Genomic DNA, 23,532 nt, shown 5'->3' on the forward strand with positions numbered 1-23,532 from the left:
ATTGCAGTCAACTCTAAATTTATACTTCTCATTTTACCGCTGCTTTAGCCCAGACTTCAGGTCTGATTTAAACGCTGATCAGATCAGTATTTTCAACTTTTTCCACCTCTAGTGTCACTGAAACTGCTGCTTATATATTTAGAAGCCGGTTACAAACATTTTAGGCCTGTTGTCGCCTCTGACTTCCTCACTTCTCCTACAGCTCCCCTCACTGTGACAGGCAGCAGTAATGACTGTGAGTCAGCTCAGCAGCAGGCTCCAGGCTGTCTGGGTCGGACTGAGACGTAAAAGCACCACAAGCAGAGCTTCTGATCTTGGCTGCCCTCTTGTGTTCAGTTGAGGTATTGCAGCTCCATAATATTTGCGTATTTAATGTAAAATGACATCATAGAAACTAATGAATAAACACAGTGGGGTAAGCAATGTTGCCTGAGTGACTCCCCACTCCTTCCACATAAAGTCAATGAGCACTGAGTCAGGTTACTTCAAAAGTCTTTTAATTAGAGTGCATTTCTTGTCTCCATGGTTCCATTCATGAACAAAAGTGTGTGTGTGTTGAATAAACGACTCCAAATAAAAGCGCCTCAGATAAAAGGCTGCAACAAATTTGCTCATGGCTGGAAAGCAGTGTTCCCGACCCTTAGTCTGCGTGGCGACGTTAACGGCGGAGGGCGAGCTGAATCACACGCACGATTGGACCACCAGCAGGAGAAGACTTGCACAAGGTTGGTCGCGCATCCAGAAGAGGGGAAGGGTTACAAATCAGTAGTTTAGTTACACTCGCGTCTCAGAGGAAGCCCTGGCTGACGCCACACTGGCTCTGTTCGCCCTTCGAGGTTCATTGAGCCTCCATCGGCACCCGCAGGTAGCACGCAACTCGATTCGTTCATTGTTCAGTAGTTTAATAGTTTCTAGGATGTGCAGGATCAATAGCGAGCTGAAAACAGTGTTCACTGAAGATGCACCACTAAGTTTACCTTCAACACTCAGAAACTGTGATTGATCTCTGAAAGCAGCATTTTTTTTTTACCCAATACTGTATGTACCTGTGCAGTCTGCCACAACTCTACCACCAGAATCAGAATTTCAATTATTTATGCAACTTTCCCCCCAAAAAGCAAGAAAAAGCCTGTTAAGCTTAGTGCGCATATTCAAAATGGGGAGGGAAACCTTCTCTGTTACAATATTATTTCATATCAGTGAAGTATCCTCTTGCTAGGCGTTTTATCACACACAGCATGGGGAGGTTTAGGTGTTACCTCCCACGCAGGAACAATGAAGTGTTTAAATATTGACTCTGGCTCTTTTTTTTCCTCTTCACCTCAGGTCAAGGCTGAACCTTGACGCTGTGTTTGGTCTATCTCTGTTCTGCTGATCTTGGCAGTTTTCCTGTAACTATCTGAGCGTGGCGATCGTTCTCTGACAACATCATCACAAAGGCAAAGAAAGGGGGGATTTTTTGTGTGTGTGTGTGTGTGTGTTTCACCCCCATCCTGTGCTCTGAAATTCCTATTTTCGAGTCGGTGTTTGCACTTGTGAAAAACTGACTAATTTAACCCACAGTACTCGCACCAGGTGTCACACCCATATGACACTGAAAGGCATACATTTTTACATTTTGTTCTTTGAACGCAGTGTTAAATTACTTTGCAATCGTGCTGTAAGAAAAATTAAAGAAAAGAAAAAAAGCCCCAAAACAAGGTAAACTTAAAAAGACCCCAAATTGGAAGCAGAGCAAACGAGTGCTTCTAATAACAACAGCTAACACATAACACAGGGCCATGCAGAAGCTCGGAGCCTACAACTGCCTGGTTCACATACCAATGTGTAAATCCTTCACTAAACGAGTGAAAACTTTTTGTGCAATTTTCTACTCTCCAAAAAAAAAAAAAAAAAACCCCACAAAATTATTACGTTTATACAGAAAAAAATATTAAATTGGGGCACGTTTGGCAGGTTAGGCAGAGGCATGAGGAGTGCGAGAGGGAGAAGATGAAGGGGAAGAGGAAAAGTGGCACAGCAGGGAGGATTTCTCCCACAGTGAGCCTGAAGAGACTCGAAGATACACAGCGAAAGACCACATGCCTGCACCCATCCCATGCTTTCACTTTCCGCGGTGGTTAACAAGTGAGAGCACGTGTCATGAGAAAAGATCCGACAATTAGATCACAAGGAAGGCTGGGAGTGTGGGGGGGGAGGGAGTCATTGGTTTCCAATAAAGGGAAACTGGCACGCAGCGTTTAGGGGGAGAGTGTAGATGGCCCGCGGGGTTAGAGGGTCGACAGAGAGAGCGAGGAGGGGCTGGGGAGGGGTCAAGAGTGGTTAGGCCCTCTCAGTGCATCGGCTCCTCCTGGGAGGGCGAGTTGTCTGGCTGATTGAGCGAAGCCTCAGCGGTTGGAGAATCACCGTCGTCCTGGATGCCGGTCTCACTGGTGGATGGTGATGGAGTCATCTTGGTCTGAGGGAGGAGGAAAGAAAACAACGTTGGTTTTACTCTGCTGGAATTACAGCTACTAGAACAGAGAGCACACACCAGCATCTGTACAACCAATGAAATGAATCTCACTTTGATCAGGCCTCATTTATTAAGCTGTGGCAACATTTAATGTTTAAATAAAGGAATGTTTAAGTGAAGCCGTCACCTTTAAAAAAGCAGCGCCGAGAGTGCGCTCCGCTTTAAGATAATTAACTCAACTTAAAATGTTTGTTTTACGGCTCTACATGCTAAATCCCAAGATCAAAAATTTTCTGCAGCATTAAACTCGTCACATTTAATGCAATATGTTGCATTTTACTGCTATATTTTTATAATCTCTGCTTATTTTTAACATCATCTTCTTACCATCATCTGACAACCTCTCAGATTTGAGTAGGGGGCACTCACGGGGATCATTTTATGTGAGTGTGCACAGAAGCTGAAGCAGGAAGCAAGCTTAACAGAGAAAGTTAACGACCACCGTAGTGATACTCGTCCCGTCTGACTTGTTTTTTGGGGGCTTTCAGTTTATTTCATATCCTTTGTAGTGGATGGTGTGACTCATCCAGAGCACAGAAATGTGTTTTTCTCATCACTAACTTATACCAGTGCACAGTGGGTCACTAATTGGGATGATAAGATAATTGGGATCCAGCTACCTGCAATCAGTGACATCTTCTAGGCCCGCTACATAAACAGAACTACTAACATCACCAGATACCCAACCCACCCTGCACACCGTCTCATCAAACTGCAGTAGGAGATACATCAACATTCAATCTCACGCAACCAGGCTGAAAACAGTGAGAGTGTTACATGAGCCTTAAATAACTCTGGGAACTTATATTGCACAACATTTTTGTGAGCTGAATGAGTCAAATAATGTCACAGCTTCCACTACTAAGGATATGAAGGACACTGAAAGCCTTTAGCCAGCTAAACAATAACGCTTCTTTTTTAGACTTTGCTAAAGGGGGATTCATAAAGCTCCTGTACCCGTAGTGCTGGTCCCAAGCCTGGATAAATAGCAGGACTGATTCAGGGAGGGCATCTGACATCACCGGCTGGTTTTTAAGGCCTCGAATTAAGCATTTTGACATTCACCATCTTATTTTTATTATTTAAACCAGACACATGGAGCGACAGATCTAACTAAGAAACCAAGGACACCGCGTGCTCTCAGAAGCCACAAAGTCTCACTTTAAATCTCGATTAAGAAGTTATTTAAGAGCCAAATTCCTCTTTTCACTGACACTGAAAAGAGATCACGAACTGAGCGCGACCTCATTACTGCGGCGTGATGCCAAAATGCAGTGGAATAAAGTTTGTGCACAGAATAATGGTGCGTTTCTGACTCTTAGCCATTCTGCATCCACACAGGCACGTCTGCAGACGGCATCAAGGTCCTTTATCCAGCCGTTACCTTCAGAGTCTCTACTTTCTCCTCAAACGACTTGAAGGTTGGTGCGTTTCTGTGAAAGGAGAAAGACAGAAGACAGAGAGGAGAGAGAGAAAAAAAAAAGATGACTGAAGTTATCACACATAATCATACCCAGACGAGATGCAGACACGTCTTCCTTTCAAAAGGAAAATAGAGCAGGACACCCACTGTAAGCACAGCCTTTAAAGGTCATGTTATCTGATACTCGATACACACAATGCGGGATTTTCTAAAGTGACCCCATTCTTCTCTGTTCAGCTGAGAAAGTGCTAAGAGGGCTTGTTTTTCATGCAAACACACAAAGGGAATACAGAGCGAAGAGGGCGAGAGCACAGTCTTCCGAAAAGCCTCTCGTGTGCGTACGCTCTCTAGCTGAACTTTCGGATTCACCAGGAGAAATTTTTCATTATATTTACAGAGCAAATAAGAAATAAAGTTCTTTCAAAGCCTGGTTACATGTGTGTGTGTGTGTGTGTGTCCAGGTTTTGTGAAAGCAGAGCCGTATTTAGGGCAGAACTTTCTTTCCAAGTGCAGAAAAACAAAAACCAGGCGAGCGGTTTGTGCAGGTGGGCGTTTCCCTGCATCTTTGTATTTTCTTCTTCTTTTTTTTTAGATTTCTGTTAAACCTCTGTGAGCCTGACGAAACAGCAGCGGCCTGGCGGAGCGAGATTATTAAAGCTGCAGCTCCACTGATAGCAGATAAGGTGGCTTTCACCAGCGGTCTCTCTGTATTATTAGGGTACGCTGTCAGGCCTTATTTTATTTAACAGGAAACACGCTCTTCTGTCTGTCTACTGCCGCCCACAGACACTGAGCAGCCTCCAACATTCACACGAACTGGTTTGGGATCTCTTACCTCATGACGGGCATGCTAGCCGAGTGCTGCAATGACTTTACGCTATCCGACAGCGTTATTGAGGAAAAAAGAAGGAAGTGTTAGTGGTCATATTAGCACAGCAGCAGCAGAGCATGCACAGAGCGAGAGAGCACAACATACAGCACAAACCCTCATTTATTCTACCGAGTGCATAAATCCTATAAATCCCACTTTATCCAATTAAGATCGATTGTGTATTAACACAGCGGGTACGTGTTAATCCTGTGAGTTATGGGTGAGTATCATGTCATCACACACACACAAAAGGACAACACATGCACACACACTCTTCTGACCCCTGTCAGGCCCTCAGTAGCCCCCACCCCCCCATGGAAACCAGCCCCGAGTCTTTGAGGCTGCTCTTCTCAGCACACTGCAGCTTTGAGAGGACTAATAATCTTGTTTGCGGCTCAGTAATCCAGAGAGAAGAAGGATGACAGGGGAGGGGAGACGCACTAAGACACGAGAGGGAGGATCAACAACAGATACATCTCAAATGCAACAATCTGCTGTTGATTTTTTTTTTTTTTAAGCCGGGTTTAATCAGGAATAATTCACAGGAAGTGCTGCGTTTGGTGCTCTGAAAGCACAGTTTGACACCTAACCCACCGGGACATATGCCCTTTAATAAGAAGCTGGTCAAAGTGGTGCAACAGGCTAATTAGATTTAAATAAAACACATTAGTGCATAAAAACACCCCTGATTTCAGTTCATTTTGCAGAATTTGATTTTAAAAAAAAAACATGCAGGAAAATGTCAAAGTTATTCATGCAAATTGAAATCGATCAGAAGAACGACCCCTGCAGTCCCACATTCAAACATTTCACAGAGATGGTATTAAAAAAAAAAAGATTTATTTCTCCTTTAATTGGCCTTAAATGAGTGAGCAGTCTTACCTAACTTTATCAGACGTATAGTGTGACCTGCAAAAGCAATGCTGTAAGTTACTAACACTTCTGCTGTTTCGACGCTGATTATCGCACGTTTCTCATTTGTTTAACACAAACAAAGGCAGAAAATGGATATACAGGCGATATGGAAGCCACTGCTTATGCTTTAAACAATGATGCGTTTCATGTGGGCCTGCGGGTGCGTCATGAACGGAAGCAGGCGAGCTGTCTCACACTGTCCCCAGTTTTAAAGTTGTACCTTAAAAACATGTCCTGACTCTGAATCTTGTTAAAATGAGTTTTGTTAGTGGTTAGTACAGAAAGACAGGAGTGTGGGCTCATGTAAAACGCTGAGTAAGGACAGAAGGAAAAGAGAAGCTCAGGCCTTCTAACAGCTACAGGAACACATTTCTATCACATGTGATATGATGGACAGGTGCAGCACAGCGGAACCATTTTTACTGTGGCTTTTCAAAGGATTACAAAATATGATTCGCTGACATCTCCCCGTCTGACTCACCTGACATCCTCGAGCTTCCGGGTGATGGCTGAGCCCATATTTGTGAAAGCTGCTGTAGCCTTCAGACTCGCCTGAGACAGAGTTTCAGAAGTCCTCCTATAGCTGAAACAGAGAGAGGGAGAGAAAGAGGAGTGATGGGCAGCAACAACAAAAAAAAGAGGATATGAGTGTGATGAAAAGAGACTGAAGGATCAAAGCCTGAAGAGACACATCAAGGTCAGAAGTAAACTTCAGTGTCTTTTTCATTTTAAAGAAAAGCCGGAGAGCATCAGAATGCTGCTCATTTCCTTCAATGTGAATCCCATCAAACAATTTCAAACAGGCCACAGGCAGCCTGTCAGGAGCACTGACAGCTTTCTCCTCGTTCAGCGCAGAAAGAGCGTTTTTTTCTCCACAGCGCTGACGGTTATCCGTATTTTCAGAGCAATTAGAGAAAACGTACGGGGATGATGCATAAGAAAGCTCTCGATCGGGACGGGAAAAGGACAAAAATACTACAAAAAGTCTTTAGCAAACGCTTTCAGCCGGCTGACATGAAGGCATCGTGAAAAGTGCGTAGCTCAGGACTTACGCAGTGGAGGCAGTGACCTCCTGCCAGGTTTTGGTGATGTTCTGTTTCAGCTCATTAAGAGGGGTGATGCCCAGCTTCCTCTTAATTTCAGCCAGCTGCTTGTCTTTGGATGCCAGCACCTGGGACAGAGTCTGGATCTCATCTTCGACCTGCGCGCGCACACACACACACAGACGTCATATTTGATTCTACATATAAATCTGTACCCCAACATGTAAAGTCTGGCTCATCCAGTATTTGCCATTATAAAAAGACCCAAATTCAAAACACGTTTTTTCCAGGTCATAAAACTCCACCATTGTTTAACCACATGACCGTGGTGACATGTATTTCCAATTTATTTGGAGCCAGTCCCCACAAACACCAACGTTCTGCTGTTACAAATACAAATTATCTCATTAAATCCGCAGTAAATACATTCCTCGACAAATGAGCCGTTTACTCCACTGAGCGACATTTGATCAAAATACTTTAAATCGACTGAACAGAATTACTGTTCTCCAAATAACTCTTTTAAAAAAAAATGATTTTTTGAGCCTTTTAGCCTTTATCTGATAGAGGCGGACAGGACAGCATGGAGCCAGAGAGGGCGGGTGACGGGCAGCAGCAAAGGCCCTGAGGCTGAATCGAACCCAGGCAGCTGCAGAGAGGACCGAGCCGTTAGTACACGGGTCACACGCGCCACCAGGTGAGGTCCTGGGGCAACAACATTCAGCTGTTTTAAATAGCTCTGAACCGTTTTTAAGTGAAAAGGCCTCAACTTAGTTTCTCAGTGGTTAAAGAGCATGGCACGCTCCTCGCTGCCTGGGCTCTCTCTGGGTACTCCGGCTTCCTCACACAGTCCATCCTGTCAGGTTAACTGATTATCCCAAACTGTGAGTGTGAATGTTTGTCCCGCTCTGTTGCCGATTTGTCCAGGGTGTCCCCACAGGAACTACTGATACTTAGGAAAACAGACCAACATCTCTTCTTTAAAAATACATCTCAGTGGAGATGCTGTTTTATTATTTATTTGGACTAAAAGCAACTATGAGAAAAGGGTCATAAGGATTAAAAAAACAATGTCTTTAATGTCCAACATCTGATCTTGACTTCCTGAATCACAGCTTATTAAATCTTTGACCCCTCCTGACCTTAGCCAGCTCCTCCTGCAGCTCCTGACGCTCTTCCTCCGTCAAGGCGGGCACTGTTGAGGACGCAGCGCCAACAGACGTCACTGCATCCTCTCCCACCTCTGGGACCGAGTCCGGATGGCCCTGGGAACCTGAGAGGTAAAAAAAAAAGAAAGAAAGAAAAGAAAACAATGTTTTTTACTTGGCAAGCAGTGCAAAATTTAATGAAGTGATCTCTTTTTAAAGATGCACAGACATGTCTGGTGATTTAACATGTGAAAGAGATTAAGGAGTGAAACTTTCCACAATTCTTCCTGCACAGACCGGCTATACCATCTCCCTCACACACACACACACGCGGCATTTAGAGTACAAGCTTGTCTTGGATGTTGATGACTCTGACAGAGCTGTGCTCAGCAGGAACAAGAGCGCATCAATAATACAAAGAACTTTTTAGATGGAGACATCCTCGGCTCAGACAGTGTGAGAGGAGGGGGCGTTGGGATCTATGAAACAAAAGTACGACACCCAATAAGGATGTTCTGGGCCAGAAGTGAGCTGGAACAGGGGAAACAAAAATCTGTCCCTGAGGTCATTATTTTTTTTTTTTTTTGGTATCTAGTCAAATTATTTCAAGGAAGTTAAAGTATAGATGCAAAGCCCAAATAGGAGAGTATGAAAAAAAAAAGGAAAAAGGGGAAACCCCAGAGCTGAATAACTCTGAAGTGTGAGGGGGAAGAATACAAGAAAAAGGAACTGCTGGAGTGAACTTCATACATATACAGTGTTGTTACCTCAGTGTGGAGGCAGAACCATCACACAAAACAGAGAAGAGTGTAAGTTTCATTAAAGCGTTGGCTCAAACCTAACAAGTAAGAGAATTTGGCCATGTGCAATTTTCTCAGCAGACTGGGGTTGTAATAATTATGTAATAACCGTTAAATATATGTAATAGTGCAAGAATGAAATGAAGACATCAGGTGCAGCTTCTGTATATTTGCAGCTGCTTATTATTATTCAGGATTTAAAAAGAAAAAGTGCATTTGAAGGTGGCCACGTAAGCAGCCAGCAGCCAATCATTTTAGTTTGACCTGTTCACTGCATGAAAATAGGAAATGTTCCTCTCAGTGACTGAGCTGTCACCCAGCTAGGGTCAGGATTTGGCATAAACAGCAAAACGCACAACATGATTTTAGCTGGTGATACATTTTGTTTCCACTGCGGAGAAACGCGCAATCTCGCCAAAAGGAACGGTACTTGAAATACATCTTCATCTGCAGCCTCCTCCTCCCACCTCATTCCAAATACTGAGGACTCCCTTTCTCTCTTTCAATGCGGACCACTGTGAAAGCGTGAGATGGAGACAGAAAAAAATAAAAAAAATTAAAATCACATAAATCTAGCAGTGCATACTCCCACAAAGACAGCGGGATTGCCTCACGCCGTCTGGAGAGCCGTTAATGAAATAACGTTCCTCTGCCTTCAAAACACACACATTATTATCACGAGCTGAGGGAGCTGGGCCGTGCCATTAATTGCTTCTCCTTTTACATTTAATTAACGCCAGGGGAAAAGGCGAGCGGATTGGACACCTCACAAGTGCAAATATTTATATGTCAAAACACGCTTTGGCGAGAGAAGTGAAAATCCGAGGCAAATCGTTTTGACGAGGAAACGGAGATGGGCATTATGGTAATTAGGCAAAAAGAACCACAGAGGAAATTCTCATTTAGCCCTCAGTCCTGAAACCACCCCCTCTGTTCCTGTGGGGTGTTTCACTTCATCTGCCCTTAAGCTCTTTTCCACTCTCTTTTGAATTTACCCCCCTCTGCTTTCTACTACTGATACAGCCCTGACTCCATATATGCAGACAAACCTGCGTACTACAACATCACAATTTTGCAATAGACACTTCCTGTTATAACGGCTGTGCTTCAGCTAGTGATAGAGAAAAAAATAAGACACCACCCTTTTATTTTAGCACATATAATGTTTTGATAACCTACAATATGCTGCTCAGGAACTCATTTTCTTCAAGCACATGAGGCTATGTAAAATTCTGGGCACCTCTGTAAATGTGGAAGTGGCTCTGCATGAGTGAATGCATGCCTTGTAGGTGTGTTTCCATCAGTAGGTGCTAAGAGCATGAGGGGGGGAAAAAAAGGAAACAAAGGGAGAGTCAGAGAGAGAAACAAATAGAGAAGTTTATATGCGAGTGTAGGCAGAAGTTTGGCTTGCGACATCAAACTGCATACTCACCCACATCCCTGCCCAACCTCTATGGTTTGAGCTCATTTCCTCTTAACAATCCTGCCCTATAAGCACCCAACTGTGTGTCTGTCAGTACTGTAGCAACGGCGAACGACGTGCACTTAAATAGAGACCTCGAGCTTTTTGATCGTCCCTCTTTTCCTGTGATAACGAGTCAAAAGGAAAGCAGCGATGTGGCCTAGTCATCGAATAGCGGTAACAACGCTAATGCAGCTTTGTCATAAAGGGCCAGACGACACACCAATAAACATAGCAATCAATAAAGTTGCATTACACAACCAGAATGTTACGAAAGAATAAGATAAGAATGACACTGTGCATAGGAAGCTATTCACCTCTATTGCAATGTGTCTACTCTATTGTCTCATTTGAGTTAAATCAAACTCAATCCTTGCACACTTTTGTGTGTGTATCCGCACACAAACAGCTGCAAACATGACGAGGAATATACTTTAAGAGTTTCCATCTCTCTCTCTCTGTCAAACTTATTCTCATAAATACGACCCGCCTCAAACGCCTCATGGAAATTTCATCAAATTTTGCACAGATGTTTAATTGGACTCAAGAATGAATTAATACTGGTAGTCAAAGGTTAAAGGTCACCGAGCACATTGTCAACCATAACCAATTAGAAGAAAATTTCGCATAAATGCTCAGCAGGGTAAAATGATGACATTTAATATAAAAGTGGCAACTTGACTGATACGTGCAGTTTTTTCTGACATTGTGGTGCCTAAAATTTTGGCCACCTTATTATGTAAACAAACACGCAAGCGAAAACAACAGGAAATGTGACAGTCAGCGATCCGGATACCTACAATCAAAACTCTCCTCTTGAGGAAATACTTGCAAATTAGAGCTTGTATTAAAAGAAGCATCCAGCTGCGTCGAGACACTAACCCCATACTGTGTTATTTGCAACTTTCAACAGCATGCCATAAAACATCTGTGTGGTATGAAAGGTGCCCCTGACAAACAGGAATACCAGTGGTCTCTGGATGACCTGGGAAAAAGACCTTGGCTGTACATTTGAAGATGAGTCATGGGAGAACATCATTTCTAAAAGGGGGAAGTTTTTCAGGGAAGCCGGGGGCAAATTTATCTGATATTAAAAAAAAAAAAAAAAGATGACTACACTCCTTCTAGACCACACAGAAGGGTTTATTTAAGGATGCTTTATGCTGAAAATATATGTGCATGCATTGTGGGAAAATTTTTTTTCTTTCTGGAGAAATGTTTTGGATTACATGGACCGTTATAGTGCTAGCATTAAAGAACATGAGGCATAAAAACCTCAGCATGAACAGAGCTACGAGGAGCTGGGAACTCTAAGACACAAGGAGCGCGCGCACAGCCAGGGAGCTGACGATGTCATGACAAGGAACAAAGGAAGACTGAGGAATTGAATTCACAGGACAACAAGAGGAAGGGCAACAGGTGGAAACACAGCTGGAACAAATCTGAGTAACAGAACAGGGGAAGCAAAACTGAGCATAACACACATGAGACGAGGCACTGTCAAAATAAAACAGGAAGTGACATACACATAGCGACCCAGACGAGGACATGAAAGCTTGACAGTAGGATAGGAGGTAAACGGACACGGAAGCACGTGACAGAGTGGGGAGACAAAGAACATGGAAACAGGTACAGGAGACACAACGCAGAGACATGACTAAGACACGGAGAGAGGGAGAGGAAGACATAAGACAGGCTGGGGAACCTAAGGAAACGCTAAAGACAGAACACAGAGACGAAGACTATGACAGACGGGACATGACAACAAGACTGACATCCACAGGAGACACCGAGGACAAAACACAGGGACGAGACATGAAAGGAAACTAATATCAGACTCTGAGACCCTAGAAAAAAAGTAAACTCAAGTCTAAACCATACAAAACTAAAACTCTTAATCATTTTCATCACGCAAAGGAAAGAATAATGAATTCACACAAAACTTGACCCAGGTACCATGACAACAGGAGATTCCTACCACAGCTGAATGAGTCTATAATGGGAGGAACGATGGTTGGGGAACAGATGATGAACACTTCTGCCTGTGAGAACTCGTTGGAAAGGCTTAATTGTAAAAATGAGACAAAATCAAAGCATAACTTGATATGGACAGTCTGTACTGGACGTTTGGCAAATAAATGTCACCCAATAACTTATGGTACAAACTGTCCTGTGTGCCTCACTCTGTGTCTGTCTTGTTCTGTGTTTTTCTGTTTATATCTAACTCAATAAAAATTTGGAATTAGAAGACAAAAAACGATCCTCATGAGACGTTACACCAGATTACTACACCAGATTTTCCAAAAGCTGAAATGGACATGAAGTGGTAATTCAAGGAACCGGATAAAATCAGAGTATAACACTGCAGAATGAGGTGGTTTTTATCGTCCTTGTTACATTTAGCCATGGGACAAGTCCCAACAATTCTGCACTGGATAAATGTTCAAAGACAGCGTGATAAAGAGCTGAATAACTTTAAACTACTGTAGCGAATACTTCTTTGTTTCCCCAAAACAGAAAAACTGACAGTTTTACAGTCATTGCATCCTTATTTTCTACATTTCTAGGAAAAAGGAGGAAAACATGGAGAGCAGTGAGGGCACGGTGCGTGGTGTGGTACAGCAGCATAATTATGACTGAAGTTTAAAGAGTTATGACGGTCTGAGATCGACACTCTGAAATCTGGAAGCATCTAAATTGAGAGAATGCTGTCATATGCATCGCCAACAATCATCATTTGTTCCCTCCCCCTCCAGTTTGTGCCCCCACCCCAAATTCTTCCTGTTCAATGAACCAAACCCATGTTTTGTCTTTTTATCCAGCAAGCACACACACACGAAAAACACACACCCTTCACTCGGCCTCTCCCTTCTCTCCTTGTGATTACCTCTGGTTTTGACAGCTGGCGAGCTGGGCGGTGTGTCGCTTAAGGCTGGGGAGAGGTAGAGATAGCTGGTGTTGACTCCTTGTTCAAAGTCAAACGGAGAGCGGTATTCCTCCAGAGGGTCCATGCTTTATTCTTTACAGCTTTCAGCGCGTTGCCGACCGGAGCGACTACCACCTCCTTTTTACCAGCGCTACCTAAGCAGAGCCAGCCGAGTGCTTATTGCTGATTGTTTGCATGTGACCCAGGCGCGTGCTGCTTGTGTCCGTTTCCTTCTTTGCTAGACATGCGGAGACACACTCGAGTGTCCAAGTGTGTGCATGCACAAGGAAGGAGGTTTTGTATCGGCCCTCAGGTAGTCACAAGGTGAGAGTGACTACAGTGATGCCAATTTCTAAATATCGGTTTCTGTTTGGGCCAAGGTGTTGTGAGCCCTTTGCTCTTGTCTTGCTGTTAATAAGTTACCTGTCCCCTCAAGCAGCTGTTGTAGCCAGCGCGCACACACACAGACACACAAAAAACACACCCTCCCACTTCCTCTCCACTATAATCCCAAAGGTCAGTTCTTAGTCCATCCTGCAGACCGTGTGCGCCATCGCTGTTTCGGGTGCCTAGCTGCTGTTGTGATACCGCACGGTACTCCTGTTCCAATACTCTCGGGTTCCACCGCCAGTTCCCGCCCTCCCTCGCTTCCCAGCCTGTCAATCGAGGAGGAAATGAGAGCGACCCCATTTGTGTGGACCGGTCATGTGATGTGATTGTGTAGGGGCGCATTAGATGAAAAGCATAATCTGCAGTGTCCCAGATTACAGCAAAGCTCTAATCCAGGGTGGACAGTCCAGCTTGAAGCAGCGGTAATGCTAGTCAGCTAGAAAGGAGAAGAGAGGGTGCCAGAGGCTACGCGAAGTGGTAGAGGGAACAAGTGCTACTGTGTGCCTGCCACAATGGCATTCTCTGAACTAGAAAGCTCCTGTAATGCAAGACCTTCATCACATGAAAACAAACTCTTTTAATCAAGTTTTTCTCGCCTGAAAGCAGACTTTGTGCCGTGTCGTAACACAAAAGAAAGAGCCGTGACATAAAGCAGGTATTTAGGCTGCACAAAGAGAGGAAAACATAAGCGCAATTCTTGTCACATTTCAATCAAATGTGCAAAAAGCAGCGTAGATGGCAACATATTAGACACTGAAGCTTTCAAGGTTGCACTGAAAGCAGCACAAGTTTTATGACTGTGAACGGACAGAATCCCTGAAAGAGCCGGAGAGCATTGTGGAAGGAGGTACAAAACAAACATCGGCTAGTTTAAACATTAGAGTGAAGTCGACTCAAAGCAAGATCCTATACTGAGTTTTTACTGGTTTTAAACTGAGGTCTGGGGGTTATCAGCTCAGTTACCCACCTAGTAATTTACCTTTAGTTAACAGACGTGTCAGACGAAGATTTTCCTGTTAGTTCTGGACATTTAATAATCAAAAATGTATTTTATATTTAAGCAATGTGCAATTTGCAGAGGGGGGAGCCTATCCAGGCAATCACAGGGACAACAGGAAGGGTTATATCAAACCCCTCTTTAAAGAAATGCATTCAAATATATTTCAATTACTACCCTGGTGATTTTCCTTTGGGGAAAGCCCAAAACGCTTCAGCAGATTGCCGATTTTTTATTTCTTCCACTCACGAAAAACCCTGATGTATAATAAGTAATCCCAGCAGTCTCAACCACGGATGTAAAATTGCCCTAAAATTACTCGATAACTTTGGAAAGATGTGCTGCAGCACCAGTATCGAGCAGCACTCACCATTAAAATTTAAGTGGTAAAGATTTAAACTCTGCAAAGGTATTGCTGCGGGGAAAATTAGCACATCAGTACAGAAATATTCACAAGGATTTAAAAACTATGTACATAAATCATGAGCTCCCTTCAGGCCTGTGCAGCCACCATTCTTCTGTTGCAGAAAGCCAGACGTGCATGTCTGCTTGATCCTCTCCAGGAAATACCTTACATTTAGAGAGAAGGAGCGGTGCTCTCCTGGAAGTATTGAAACACTAGGGGACAAATTCCACGATTACAGTCATGTTAAAAAAAAACAAAAAAATAAAAAACAGCTGACGTTTTTTTCCCCCTACATATTTTGTACAACCCAACATTTGAGTCTGTTTAAATCAGTACCTGTGGATGAAGTTAAACACAGCAAGAAAACTCTGTTATTGGAGAAAAAATGTTTGATATTAGACAGAACTCATCGAGTTGCTCAGTTTCTGAGGCAGCAAAGCAAATCAACATTTTGCACCACCAACCGTACTGGAAGATACGAGGCTCTTCTGCAATGCTGTTCTTCTGCGCCTTTTAATCCACAGGCCTGATCCGTTTCCTGCATGTTCACAAGGAAACTCAAATTCTGCCTTCTGAGAACCAAAGGCTTGTTTGTGGGAAAGCCTCCCATGTGAATGTTTGTGCTCTCGTTCTCACTGTTGATGCACTTTGAGGTACCTGCAGACACTGTGTTGGTTTGCTGTTTGGTTGGGCAGATAAGGAAACGGTTGAAATCTGCACCGCCAGTAGTGACATGTTTTCCACTTTCAAACAATTTGGAGATCCTTTTTAAATCCTCATCAGACTAAAACGAATCCAGATTTTTTTTCTAAAGCTCTTGGTCTGATGGCATCCCACACTTTAAAAAGGAAAAATACAAATAAAAAACACAGCACTTGCTGAATAAGCAGGTCATAGTTATGGTCTGATCTCATTTTCATACAAAATTATAAAAAGGATGACATTTGGATTGGTTTGGACCTTTAACTGTAGGCAATGTTTCAAAGACATAAACATGCCAACTAGCTGAAATGTGGAAAAAGCCAATAATCTTAATGGGATGTACTTATTTTTCTACTTAACTGTACATCAAAGTGATGAACATGTTCATTTTTTCCATTTGAGGAAATCAGGTGACTAAGAACCCCCATCATGGCAGCAGAGGTATTACAATGATGGTGACAGAGAGATGATGAATTTCAATGTAACGGCAAACCCTACAGTACGCATGACAAGTCTGTACAATAAGTTGTTGGTCATATAAGGCTAACTAGCATAACACTACAGCTACACTAGTCAGGCTCCACTGCACAGCTCTTCTATTTAGCAAGGTCAACCCAGAAGTAATGCGTTTGCAGTCGCTCACGGCAAACTATCAAGCCTCAACACGCAAATGAGCACAACAACAGTCCAATATAAACGTCTCAGTAAATGTACGAACACATTCTCTTAAAACAGTCTAAATGATTACTATTACTGGCACTTCTTCAAGTACTCCAGCATACAAACAGCCTCCAGTGCTGAGAGACATTACACATTCACTTGGCAACTGCAGGTAATATTTCTCTGGCTTCTCTAACTTTGGGATTTCCTGACAACAGACATTTTCCTCTCTCAACTGGCATTTTATGACATTTCCCACAAGTCAGCCACAACATAAACAATAAGAAATTATGTCCCTCGGTAGGTTTGTTTTTGTGACTTTGCATACTCCCAAAAAGAGGAAGTAGTGTTCACAAAGACTTTGTGGTTCACTTTGTGGAAGCCAGACGAGGGGCGGGTAATCAGAAGGAAATGTGAAAGAGCTAAAAGTGATTGTTTCAGGCAGAATATGAGCTAAAAGCCTGTATGAGGAGGTTGGTTTAGCTGAAAAAAAATGATTTTCCAGAATACAAATATAGAGCTAAATATGAATACAAGAGGTCCTCATTAAGATGCAAGCACAAATACTTTTCTACAAGAATCCTTCTGTACTGAAACGGATCGAACCGGCACACTCATTTTTATATCTTAGCAAACAGTAATCTCTTTCAGCTAGACTGGACAGGCCTCCCAACATGATGAACTCAACACAACTCTGCAGCCTTCCTGATCAGTGGAGCCCCTAATCCATGTGATACTTGTTAAAACAAAGCACAACCCCCCGCCGAAAACAACACACACAGACACACACGCACACAAACCAGTACGCTTGTATAGCTATATTATTAAAAATGATTGAAAGTCAAGGTCACAAATCAGACATTTTCGCCGAATAAGTTCAAAACATGCCATTTGATTTATAAGACAAACAGAAACACAAAACAACCCCTGCCGCTCGTCGACTGTGACTGTAACCACAAACAAACAGCCATTTTAGAGCGGCTAATGAAGCACGGCGCACGATCAATTACCTTACTATTCAAAGCAGAGCCTGTCACACGATTAGCCTAAACAGGAATCATGAGACATGGATAACTGTGGATACTTTGACTAGGCCCGCAAAGCATGAGATGTGCATGATGGGATGTGGCTACACCTCAGATGGACACCGATACTGTACATGTGCATTCAATCTAGACTCTTGGCTACACGACTTAAGACAAACATGGAGATAAAAGCTGATTAAAGTTAGTCTGACAGGTTGGAAAACAATCTCCTCTCGATCTGTTGCTTAAATGTGAAGCAGCTGCTTACAGATGGTTAGCGCACAGACAACTGGAAACATCTGGAAACAGCCAACCGACCCAGAACACAGCTGTACATGAACCATTCAAACTGGAAAAGGGTGTCAGTCCTCTCATCCTTCAAACGACGGTAAACACTAAAGATTGGTTCTTTCTCCAAATACAAGGTCTGATATATGGTGACAGAGTGGAAAGCTGTTGCTGTGTGGCCTACTTCCAAAACAGATTCACCATCTGACTCTATTTGCAACACAAATACAGGACATTGTGTACAGAGCAGCACATTAAAAAAGTAATGAAACCAAAACTTTCTGCAGTCATTATACATCTTAGCCGGGCCTAAGATGATAGGAATAAACGCTAAAAGTTTAAGTTTTTACCTGATTGTATTACAAAACCTTAAATAACTGAAATGATGGAGTTTAGATGAAAACAGCAGGTATTGGACAGGAAAAAAGGGTCTGCCAAACCTTCTACTGTCATGTAAGGTACCAATTAAAAGATATTGAAAACAGGGACAGAAGTAACCTGAAATAAAAAAGAACTTTTGGTTAATTGGGAGTAATAATTTATATCTCTACTGTACTTTCTTTTATATAGTTTATCAAAGTTTCTGTCTGCAGTCTTTCACTGAAAAATAAACTACCAGACAGGTGAGAGTGCTGCTCGGCCAAATCTCACAAGTCAGTGAAAAATTCTCCATAAAGCTGTACTGAAAGTAGAGGAATTTAATGACCTTTGAGTTTCTTTTTCGTTCAGTTTAACAGAGCCTGATCACTGCATTTTACTGCTGAAACGTCAAACAATTCACATAAATATTAAATGCATTGCATTGTGATGTATATATTTAGGTTAAAAGCATCTTTGCCTGAGTATTCTCTCAAACTTCAGACTTTTTGGATGAGCATAAACTATCTTATACCATATTTGCCAACTTTTTCTTTCAGGCAACTATCAGGTCCACATACAAAGTTTTCAAATAGACAGCTGGTGTTCCCTTTAATCTTTGAAATGAAATGTGCAAACCTGGTGACACCAACGTTCAAAGCTACAGGTTTTTCAAAAAGGCTAAAGCTTCTCGCATACATCAAACCCTTCAAAAAGGCCTTTTAAAATGATCTACGACAGCCATGACTGCTGACAGGTGTATTTCTGAGTAGACTTCAAATACTAATGGTTTTGGTAAACACACATCTGGTTTTCACTGAATGGGAGGTCCAGGCCAGACTGACACAGCTTCTAGCCCAATATGACATTTGTTAGTATGACTGAACAAATCATAGCAAACCTTTACATAAACACATGCAGCGGTTGCAGCTTTTAAAGTATGATTTGGCTGTGCTGAATGTATTTCCATGGAGATGGAGCTCAAACGATCGGATCTGCATTACTGGGGTGGGGATGTTGTTTGTGAGAGACTTCCTCTGACAGCTGAAAGCAGACAGTTGTGCATCACAGAAATCTAATAACGCCAAAAATGTTGGCCACTGCTCCTGATCAATCTCATTAGACTGGTAGCTGAAAAACAACACGGGCTGGTGAACCTGACCACGTCCTTTCTGAACATCTGATTCGAGCCACAAGCCTGTATGTAGAAAATGAAACAGGCAACACTCAAAACAACAATAAAAGTTAGTCTGGAGTACAAAAACTTTCTAGAGTCCTTGAGATTGACCTGGAACAATATGACTGAGTGAGAAAGTGTTTAGGCTCAGGCATCTATGGGAGTACCAAGAACCTCTTTCTAGTCTATTCAAGCTCTATAAATGTTAATGAACCAATCAAGATTAACAAGCAACAGCATAAGGCAAATCTGAGTGGACCACAAATTTCACTGAACCTGAGTTTAAGGGGAAAAAAAGATTCACTGTGGAAAAATAACATTTAACTGCAAGAAAAAGGGAGGACACAAACAGACAAGTTTGTTATCTAAAGGTCATCTGCACAGAGACACACAATCAGGGGAGAGCAGACTCCTTTGAGAGGCACCAGTCCGAGCACTCTCCAAACCTTGGTCCTGCAAAAACCTGTTCACCAAGTTATTTGCAAATGCTTTACCCGAATTACTGACAAAGGATTGAAGCATCTAACCTATGAAACGCTCCCTTAAAATAAATAAAATAAATACATAAATAAATAACGTAAAGGGAGCTTATTGTATTGGAGCAAGCAAATACTTGTCACTGAGCGGCCTGAACTTCCACGAGGAGGATGCAGGTACAGATGATAGTAAAATACAGCTACCATACCAAAAGTCTGACCTTGAAATGAACTTGGCTGCCTGTACAGCAGTGTGACTATAAATTCAGAGAGCACAGCAGTTCCTATGATGATATTTAAGGTGATAAAATTACATCTAGAGAGGCAGATCATTTACTTTTGCTGCCTAGAGAGGTAAACAGACACCACCTCAAGGCTGCAGTAAAGCTAGAGATTGGCAAAGAGGTTCCCCTTTATCTGATAACTACGCAATTTCACTTTCTTGTGATTACTTGTGCTACAGGCCCGTTTTACTGTGATTTTGATGAACAATAGCCTGTAGTGCAAGTGTGTTTCGGCCTTAAAAGAAATCTGGCATTTGCCTTTTTTCAAACTGTGTTTTTTTAAGGTCACATACAACAACTTATAAAACCACTAAAAGACAAGTTATCTACTGGTGCATCCGCTGCACGCACACAGTGAAAAAACATGTCATGTGGGAAGGGAAAACCCTCCAAAGCATACCACAAGAAACCTTTACAAGCAAAGAGAACCCAGATCAAACAGTCACTAAGGTACCATTTACTTAAGGATGTGTTCAGGACCTGCAGCTCTAACCCAGGAATGGGCTTCACGAGCGTGGCATTTAAAGCCAAGTAAAGCATTCTTTTCTATCGTGTCCACTGGCAGCAACACAGAAAGTGATGGAGAAACAAACCTCATTTCTTCTGATATGGAGAAGCACAAATTATCAACCAGGAACCAGTTACATCAATAATTCTGGTGTTCATACGCAACGTTTCTTCTGGCTTTCTCTCTCTACGTTATTAAAAAGGGAAGAAGAAGAAAACACAAAACAATTTTCAACCATCAGGAAATTACCTTTGAGAGCCCAGGGGAGGGTGAAGGCTGTTTGTGCTTCAGGGAAATTTGGTCAAAAATTCTAACATGACATTTTAAATGAACAAATAAAACTCAAATGCTTTGCTTCTTTCCACAAGCACTTTAGTGCAAATGAAGTAGAATAAAATAATACAAAGATCAGAGAAGAATGGATCATGCTGTTTACAAGTAAAATCACAAAAAGTTGGACATACAAGCTTTTTTGTGTGCAAATCTCCACTTTTCTGTACTATAGCAGAGACATATGGACTTGAGACAGGAGCAGTTGTGTTTAAGTACATAAGAGAGCAGAACAGCTGCTTGATAGGAAAGCAAACGTGCAGGAAGAGGAACGAGGTGAAAGACAGAAATGCAGGTAGAAGACACTCAGGATACCTGTGGTTAACTGAACTGTGCTGTAGTTTGGCACGAGAAAAATCAGTAAAACCCACAACTCACAACCACTTTGGCACAGAATAGGAGTTCGTAAATTTCAAAATAAAACTCTTTTTTTTTTTTCAGTGTAAAAAAACATTTGAAAGAGCATAAGAGCACAGCGTGACTTGTCTAAACTAGTTATAGCAGTGAGCTGTCAAACAGGTGTAACCCATTCTTACAGGCTAAGCCGTCGGTTACAAAATATATTGTTGACTAATGTTTTACTCCTTTTTTCACTGCCTGTCAAAGTTTTTAACTCCCCCCAAAACTGAAAATGTGCGTTTATGGTTTCACCTAAAAAGTTAATGGGTGGTTTACATGCTGGGGAAAAAAAACAAATTGTGGTGTGACACCGCACTTCCGTGTCATTTTTCTAGAAATCTCTTGCACTGGTGCTGCTGAAAAAGTTATTTTCTTCTAATTCTTTCTTCTAATTCTTCACACTGTTGTCCTTCGCAAAAATAACTCACTTTATTCGTATAGCGAGAGGTAGCATATGCTCTCAACGAACTAACTCGAGTCACAGCACAAAGTTAGCTAGTCCGCTAACTTTTCTCTAAGGAAAAAGTAGTTTTAAAACATCTATTACAACACTGGCACACGTCGATAATTTAATTACCTTTGTCTGCATCCTCCATTGTCTGTCCAAAGCGTTGTTTCTCGTCGATTTCTACTCAGGGTCCGCAGGTTGTTCACTTTCCTGCTGTGGGTCTTCCTGTTCTCTGCCTCATGTTGCCAGGCAGCCCGCCGTGCGGGGTGGGGTTCGCCGTGACGTCAGCACGCAGCAGTGTAAACAGAAGCAAGCACGTGGATCAAGTTTTAGCCCAACAACAATGCAAAGCTGCGCAACAAGGACACGTCATTATTTGTATTTCTGTTTTTTGGGGTTTTTTTTTTTTTTTACTGTACAACAAGAATATGTATATGTATATGTAAAATTTATATGTATCTGCAATAGTGTAGTAGTATATATATATGTTGTTTTATTTTTCTTAAGATAACCTTTATTAGTCCCACACGTGGGAAATTTGTTTTGTCACAGCAGGAAGTGGACAGTGCAAAAGTTATGAAGCAAAAATTAGAATAAAATAAAATAAGAATAAATACAGTACACAACTGTACAGAATAGAATAAAATAAAATACTATATACAGTAGAATAAAATAGAATAAAATATACAATAAGATAAAAATAGAATACAAATGCTATATACAACTGAGTAAAAATACAACGATGCCAGAAAAGATTATTGCACATTAGTCTTATTGCACATGTGTGGATGTGTGTGTTTGATCAGCTGCAAAAGTCTTTATTGTGGAGTCTGACAGCAGTGGGGAGGAAAGACCTGCGAAATCTCTCCGTCCCACACCGTGGGTGCCGCAGTCTCCCACTGAAGGAGCTGCTCAGTGCTGTCACAGTCTCATGCATGGGGTGGGAGATGTTGTCCAACAGGGATGACAGCTTAGCCGCCATTCTCCTGTCACTCACCACCTCCACTGGGTCCAGAGGGCATCCTAGAACAGAGCTGGCCCTTCGGATCAGCCTTACAGATAAATACGAGGAAAACTATGACACATGCAAACCTGTTGCTTCTGGTGCCAGTGACAGGCGGCGACAGCTAAATTAGTTTAAAGAAAAGCCAGTTAAATCAGGCTTTTAAATCATTATAATTTTATTTTTAATACTAATAGTGAGGAAAATACTGCTGCTCCACCTCATGTAATTCCAGCATATACAGGAAGAATGAAATTATATTGATATCAATATCACTTTTTATCATGGCTGCCTTAAATATTAGTTTCTATTTCCTTTTTGTTTTTCTTCTTTTTTAGAGTTACATATATGTATATATATATATATACACACACATATATATATATTCGGCTAAATATCGTTTTGAACATATCTTTCTTAAGCTCAAACTAACCTCCATTTACAGTCAAGTCAACTCAAGATATTTCTAATTTTAAAAATACAGCCAGTCATTACTCTGCTGAGACTGCCACCTGCAAGGCCTGCTGTTCATTTGATGCGAGATGACATACTGCACTTTAGTATGACAGAATCGAAGGAATTTCAGTTATTTTTCCTTTTAGTTCCATTATATTTTTTTAATTTTCCAGCTGATAGCTTGTACGAGCTAGATGAATAAACACACACACTAGCCATACAAAAAATTCCTTGTCTTCTTCTTGGGAATTTACCCACTCCTGTGGGATATACAATCCTCCACGTTATTGTCATCCAAACCCGGGTTAATTCCCACTCTTGTTCACACGCTGTGTGTGCAAAGCTCTTAATTGGGAAGCAATGAAACTATACACCAAGCAATGTGACACACAGAGGGTGAGAAAAGACGCTCAGATGAAAGAGTGCCACCTACTGGATCTCGTTTTGATCACAAGGAGCGGGAGACGAGCAGATAAGGGAGAATACAAGGCTGGAGTCTCCAGAGAATGACACTTCGGGTCCA

At 42.1% G+C, this 23,532-nt stretch overlaps 1 protein-coding gene across 4 annotated transcripts; it reads right to left on the minus strand.

Annotated features, from left to right (window-relative positions):
* Positions 1-480: 480 nt before the first annotated feature.
* Positions 481-21,833, minus strand: tpd52 (tumor protein D52). Of its 4 annotated transcripts, none has more exons than XM_003444170.5 (8): positions 21,680-21,833; positions 7,910-8,040; positions 6,777-6,925; positions 6,206-6,307; positions 5,692-5,718; positions 4,774-4,815; positions 3,900-3,948; positions 481-2,458 (listed from the first exon to the last, which is right to left on the minus strand). In XM_003444170.5, the coding sequence occupies exons 1-8, from the start codon at positions 21,696-21,698 to the stop codon at positions 2,333-2,335; spliced, it is 645 nt and encodes a 214-aa protein (XP_003444218.2). In that variant the 5' UTR covers positions 21,699-21,833; the 3' UTR covers positions 481-2,332. The 4 variants fall into 4 exon arrangements, with proteins under 4 accessions (XP_003444218.2, XP_005478547.1, XP_005478549.1 ...); XM_005478490.4 differs by lacking the exon at positions 21,680-21,833 and adding an exon at positions 13,065-13,512; XM_005478492.4 differs by lacking the exons at positions 4,774-4,815; positions 21,680-21,833 and adding an exon at positions 13,065-13,506.
* Positions 21,834-23,532: the final 1,699 nt, after the last annotated feature.

This window comes from Oreochromis niloticus, linkage group LG22 (genome assembly GCF_001858045.2).
Source record: "Oreochromis niloticus isolate F11D_XX linkage group LG22, O_niloticus_UMD_NMBU, whole genome shotgun sequence".
NCBI classification, from domain to species: Eukaryota; Metazoa; Chordata; class Actinopteri; order Cichliformes; family Cichlidae; genus Oreochromis; species Oreochromis niloticus.

What these genes read in the sequence shown, in the direction of transcription:
- tpd52 (XM_005478490.4), bottom strand. Translation starts at nt 13,188, where the DNA reads ATGGACCCTCTGGAGGAATACCGCTCTCCGTTTGACTTTGAACAAGGA. An exon ending in TATACGTCTGATAAAGTTAG is followed by an intron (nt 4,816 to 5,691) that starts GTAAGACTGCTC and finishes GCTGTCGGATAG; the next exon opens with CGTAAAGTCATTGCAGCACT. An exon ending in GCTAGCATGCCCGTCATGAG is followed by an intron (nt 3,949 to 4,773) that starts GTAAGAGATCCC and finishes CTCCTTTCACAG; the next exon opens with AAACGCACCAACCTTCAAGT.